At 41.0% G+C, this 6,321-nt stretch overlaps 1 protein-coding gene across 1 annotated transcript in view; it reads left to right on the forward strand.

Moving 5' to 3' along the window:
• The window catches only part of CD9 (CD9 molecule), a 54,582-nt gene extending 48,511 nt beyond the window's left edge, over positions 1–6,071 (forward strand). Inside the window, exons 3-8 of the mRNA XM_036759999.1 lie at positions 552–649; positions 1,427–1,501; positions 2,558–2,656; positions 2,801–2,890; positions 3,746–3,829; positions 5,616–6,071. Coding sequence (XP_036615894.1) covers positions 552–649; positions 1,427–1,501; positions 2,558–2,656; positions 2,801–2,890; positions 3,746–3,829; positions 5,616–5,681 — 512 coding nt within the window. The 3' untranslated portion in view covers positions 5,682–6,071. The remainder of the gene's footprint in view (positions 1–551; positions 650–1,426; positions 1,502–2,557; positions 2,657–2,800; positions 2,891–3,745; positions 3,830–5,615) is intronic.
• The last annotated feature ends 250 nt before the right edge of the window (positions 6,072–6,321 follow it).

The raw sequence follows: 6,321 nt of genomic DNA on the forward strand, positions 1-6,321 counted from the left end.
CACTTCCTTAATTATGATCCTGTATAAGGTGCTTTATAAAGAACATTACACACAAAGCTATCCCTGTTTCTTAGGCATTTGCAGTCTTAAGAAGCTGGCCACTCTCCACTTTACAAGACTTAAACCATTTAAATCCAGTTAGACCATAATAGTCCTAAAGGACATCTTTTGTGAAATTTAATACCACAACCACTTCCCTGAATCATTAAACATTTCCTTGGCAAATTAAGAGACATGTATTCTCTTTATCATCCCAAGCAGTCTTATTTTAAAAATGGTTAATATCATTCTCCTTTTCCTTTTCAATAGAAATATGAAGAGCTAAAGAAACCCACTGATTTGGCCAGGATGATCTAGTTATGTCTTCTGCCCCTAAATCCAATATTCTTGTTACTTAACTATGCATTTTTCTTGGACCTAGTATACAAAATCAGCCAGGCCAGTAGATGTTTTTTGTTTTGTTTTGTTTTGTTTTTTTTAACTGTTTGCAGAGCTGTGCTAAGAAGTGATTGAGTGTGTTTTTTCTTCTTCTCTCCCTTCTGTCCTCTTAGGTGTTTATATCTTGATTGGGGCTGGTGCCCTCATGATGCTGGTAGGTTTCCTGGGCTGCTGCGGGGCCGTGCAGGAGTCACAGTGCATGTTGGGCTTGGTGAGTGTCCCTTTTGAAACTGTCTCATCACTCCCCTCTGATCCTGTGTCCCATCCAGGCACAGATGGCACAGAACCCCTCTTTGGCTTGGAATAGGGTTCTCCAAGGAAATGAACTATCCCCATATCTCCTTAGCACTCTCTTCCCTTATGGCAGCAAAGATGGGGGTGGTGGGTGGTCAGCCTAATTATATCTAGTTCTCCTTGGTGGTGACTGGTTTTCTCTTCTTTCCTCCTGAAACTATCCCATGGCTGCCCCTAGACAACTAAGTGCCAGAACTTTGCTTTTTCTATTTTTGAAGACCATGTTTGCTTTTTTTCCCTGAATCCACAGGTATCTTTTTCCTCTCTACACTGAAAATAACTCTAGTTCCCTTAACTCTTCCCAGCATCCATCACCTCCTTTCCCTTTTCCCAAGATTTAGGATCTTTGCAAGTAAAATGTGGCCATGCTTTTGCAAATTTATCAATTTAAGGATGACTTCTTATTATCTGCATTTTAGCTCTTCTGAGTCTTTGGGTTTTTTTTTCTGACTTTTAATCCTACTGCTGCTATAATACTTTCCCTTTTTCTCCCTGACAATGTGACTTAATTATTTGTGTCCTCAGAAACCCATTCCCTAGAGTTTCTATTCTCCTTTGTTTCAGGAGTCTTTGAGAACTCTACCAAGGATATGCTTAAAATTGTACAGAACCCATCCTGAAACCCCATACTCTAACTACTTTTATGTGCGTGGGTTTTTTCTTCTGACCCCTGTTCTCCTTTTTTGTCTTTTAGTTCTTTGCCTTCCTGTTGGTGATTTTTGCCATCGAAATAGCTGCTGCCATCTGGGGTTATTCCCACAAAGATGAGGTAGGCTTTGCCCGAAAGGCCTCTCTTCCATTTCTTGGAGTAGTGTGGGTTTGAAGGATGTGGCATTGCTCCTCCTGCCTGTCGTCTTTGCCAGTTTTGAGCAAAATCTTGACTTACCATGAAGTAACACAAACACATATTCACATGTGCATGTATACGCATGCCAGGGACCAACAATAATTCCATCTCTGCTCCTTCAGTTGAAAGTGTTGAGGAAGTCTCCAGGCTAATCATCAGATCCAGTGGCCCTTTCTCAGACCTCATCCCCTTTGGCTCTCACAACACTTGGATGAACATTGTAGGCTACTCTTTCCTCCTCAATGCCCCCTCCAACCCTAGCCCTATCCCCCACCAAAAAGAAAAAGTGCCGGAGAAGACATAGCCTTCCAAGAAAAGCAGAGAATGTGATGGACACTTTAGTATCTTTATTTAGTCAGTACATATTTATATAGGGTATCTGCTCAATAAATGTAATAAATATTACAGAGGTTATAGAGCCGTAGGAAACAAGGTTCCTTCCCTAGTAGAGAAGATAAAATAAAGACAAATAACCAGAATACAAGGCAGAACATGAGTGTTGTGAGAGGTACAAAAAATATTCTAAGACTGCAGAGGTAAGAGAAGTCTCCCCTAGCTGAGGGGATCCAAGCAGGTTTCATGGAAGAAGGTAACATTCCAGCTAAAATTTCTAGAGGCAGAGATGGGGTGAGAAATTTCGAGCAAGGGAATGGCATGAGCAAGAGAAAGAAATGGAGATGATTTTGTTTGACTGCATTGTAAAGGAATAAAGTGAGAGATTGTCAACAGCAGAGGAAAAGGACGACTGAATACTCAAAGCTAGAAAGCCAGAAAGAGATTTCTTCTCTCATCCCTCCTTTTTATTAAAGTTTAAAACTTCACTGAGACTTCAGGGACACCCACCCTGTACGTGCACATCTACTGAAAGGGAAAGGAGATGAGCACTTAAATAGAAGTGGTTTTCAACAGTCGCTACAAGGAATGAGCGAAAGGTTTTGTGAAATAAGTGTCTTTGTTCTTCCTTGCATCCACCCGTAGGTGATTCGTGAGATCAAGGAATTTTATAGGGACACATACAACAAGATGAAGACCAAAGAAACCCCCTACAAGGAGACCCTCAAAGCCATCCACCTTGCAGTAAGTCTCCCTTCCTCACTTAGCTTCTCTAACTTCTTCAGAGGCAGTGGGGATGTGAGTGTGAGTACAGGTCTGTGTCATGCCAACTCAGCAGACTTTTCTTTTCTGTCTTTTTTTGTGTGCCCTACGCTTACCCCATTACAGCTAGATTGTTGTGGCTTGACTGGAGTTTTGGATCAGTTCATCACAGACACCTGCCCCAGCAAGGACTTGGTTTCCTCAGTAACCATGAAGGTAAAAAAACGATCATTTCTCCTCACCATGTCTTCCCACCCTATCAGTATTGGCCAGCCACCATTTACTCTCCAAGTGTCTTCTAAATAAATCCCTTCTCCTCTCTGAGCTAGCAGGCAGCTTTGTCTTCCATATTGTTTCTTGTATGATACCCTTCTGCCTCCATTTTGTCCACAGTAGCAAAGCAGGTAGAGGTTGGGGAGAGAACCCAGATGGTCCTGGCAATCACTATGATGCCTAAAGTATCTCATTCAGGAGGTATAACTTTCATACCTTAGAGCTCCCTCATCTGACTCACCATACAAACATTTTTAATATGACACAGTTAAAAGAAGACTGAATGTAGGGACCTGGGTTCAACTCCTTGATCCAATGCTTAATTTCTCTGTTATTGAACAAATTATTTTGACATCCCTGAACCTGTTTTTCATCTGTAAAATGAAAACAATATACTACTAACATTCCAGGAATGTCATGAATCTCAGATGATAGTGAAGTCTAAAATGCTCTGTAAATATGAAGTGCTATATTAATGTAATTTTGGATCAGAGGAAAGTACCTAACCTGAGAACAAATCCAGACCCTAAGGTAGCAGCTTAAAATTTTGCTTCTCCCTACATCTCCCAGCCAGTTTTTAGTAACCCTTTTTCCATGTTTTTCCAAGTTTTCCCTCTTGGCTTTCAGCCAGGATTTCTTCTCTTGAGCTGTCTTGTTCTCTGCCTTTTCCCCAGTCATTGTTCTCCTCATCAGTCTTTCCCAGAGCGTGCTGTTTGCCAGAACATGAGGAGTATCTAATAGGGAAAGCTGGGTCAAAGCATGGGTTGTGATACATGTCTTTGTGTTCTCTCCCTAAAGCCTTGCCCAGTAGCTATCGAGGAAGTCTTCAATAATAAATTCCACATCATTGGAGCTGTTGGCATAGGGATTGCTGTTGTGATGGTGAGTAGCGGAGGAAGCGGTTGGTTGCTCATGGTGTAAGGGTAGAAAGGAAATTCTGTAAATCAGGCCTTGGTCACCTGAGAAGTTTATGCTCCAGGATGGGCACTGGCATGAGCAGCAAAGATGTGCAGCTGAATAGGACCATTAAACCAGGATATGAATGAACAGGGTGTTTGTTAAATGGTAGATAGGGGGAGTATCACCTAGAGAAAGATAATCTGGGAGGAATAGTTGGAAGAGCACCATGTCCAGATTCACCAGGGCAGGGGGGAGTCCTGTAGCACTATGCCATGTGTGAGTCATCCTACCAATTATGTTGGCACTGATTCCCCACCCCCAACTGCACAAGTACAGATTACTCACTCAGATTACGTATTATCATTCAGGCCCTTTGCTTATTTATACACAGTCCTAAGACTGCATTTTGCCATTATTGCAGAGTCTTCCCTTACCAGCTTTTTTACAAGACAGTGCTGATCTCTGTGAGCTAAATTTGCTTAACTGACTTTTTTACCTCTTAATTCCTTGGTCCAGCATCAGCTAGAATCAAGATGAGAGCTTCTGGAATAGACCTTAGAGATTATCAAGTTCAGTATATACCTTTAAAAAAAAAACTCCAGAAAGGTGGCCAGCAAAACTAATAATTCACTTTGTGGCTAGTCAACACAGCTTGCAATTTATTCTGAAGTCCCTAGGCAGCGTCCATGAAGAATTGCCCTAATATAAGTGAGCTGTCTAGGAGCCTGCCATTGAACTTTCTTTTATTTGTGATGGAATTAGGCACAACCAACAGAGAAGCCAGCCAAAAAAGTGACAAGGCAGGAGAAAACTTTGACTTTTCTTAAGTAAAAAGGTTTCCCTCTAGTCTAGGCAAAGAAGCTGTGCTGAGACAGATCTCCCACTTTGAATTCCAAAACAAAGGCCTACTGGTAGTCATCTTCCTCTAGACCTGTCCCTGATACCACCTGAGCCTCAGAGGGAATAGTCCCGGACTTGTCCTAAGATCTGGATTCTGGTCCTACTTCTACCATTTTTTCCTTCTTTGACTTGGGACAAGTGTCTCTGCGTTTGTTTCCTCAGTTTAGGATTAGGGGATCCAGAGTCCAGAAGGGCCTTAGGGATCATCTGGTCCAACCCCCTGATTTTATAGACGAGGAAACCAAGGCCCAGAAAAGTGAAAAAATCTGCTCAGGGTCATACAGGTAGCAGTGCCAGAATTCAGAGCCAAGGCCCCTGACTCCTAATCTAGTGTTGTCTGTACGGTACTGTGTGCTGCTCTCTTCTATGAAATGAGAGATTGATCCTCCCCACTCTGACTGTGGTTTTCTTATGCTAAAAGATCTCCAGGGTAAGTAAGAAGGTTCCCTAGCTTTCAGAGATAGCAGATTTCAGGTTCCTGGAAGTTTTAACAGGAAATTCTCTGATACCTAACTTAAGTAATAGATTCCTATAGACAGTACTCTGCTCATAATCACCCTACCTTAGAGACAATGATTCCATTACCTTCCCTTCAGCCTCCTCCTTTTTTTCCTTTTGAAATGTTTTAATGATGGTCTTCATTTTGAAAAAAATTGGTCCCTTCCCTTTCATTTCTCATCACCTCCTAAATAGAACTCTCCCTTATAACAAGTAAGTACAATTAGGCAGCACAAATAGTTCATTAACCTTGTTTGAAAATGTCTTCCTTATTCTCTACAACCCTTGTGCATCACCTTTCTGCCAAGAGCAAGACAGCCTGGTCTCCTGCCAATAAAACCATCTGATTTCTGGCTTCTTTTCTTTCCAGATCTTTGGCATGATTTTCAGTATGATTCTGTGCTGTGCTATCCGGAGGAACCGAGATATGGTCTAGAGTCTTTGCTTTCATCCCCTGAGCAGGAATATCTGCCCTCTAGAACTGTTCTGTTTGTGTCTTTTGTTTTATTTTATTTTGTTTGCCACTAACTTTAGTATTCATTCTGCATTTTTAAATGGACAAAGTTGTTCTATATTTGTTATCTTTTTAATGCCTTATTTGATACCGATGTTTGTAGTTGAGGGTTTTTTGGTTTTTGCTTTTATGGTCAAAGAAATCCTGCAATGAAAGGTACTATATTTGCTAGACTCTAGTTAAAGATATTGTACAGAATAAAGGACCATGTTGGCCTTTAAATAGATAAAAAAAAATGTCTTATCTCAGATTTAATCAGGATGTAACTTATGTTGAAGACAATTTCATACATAATAAAGATTATGACAATAAGTCTGACTGGTTTTTCTAAATGGCCTCCTCATCCTTGACCAATGAAAGGGAAATTGTGTTATTTGCATTAAATTAAATACCTACTATCCATTTTTTTAAAAAGCTTTATTGATGCCTTGGGTGCCTTCCCTTTCCCTACCCCAATCCATCCAGAAATGGAATTTTCTTGATTCCAATAGAGTCAAAATAACCCATATGTCTGGTGAGTCCCACCTTTTGGGGCTCTCTAGAGTCCTGATTCATAATACAA

This window comes from Trichosurus vulpecula, chromosome 5, assembly GCF_011100635.1.
Source record: "Trichosurus vulpecula isolate mTriVul1 chromosome 5, mTriVul1.pri, whole genome shotgun sequence".
Taxonomy (NCBI): domain Eukaryota; kingdom Metazoa; phylum Chordata; class Mammalia; order Diprotodontia; family Phalangeridae; genus Trichosurus; species Trichosurus vulpecula.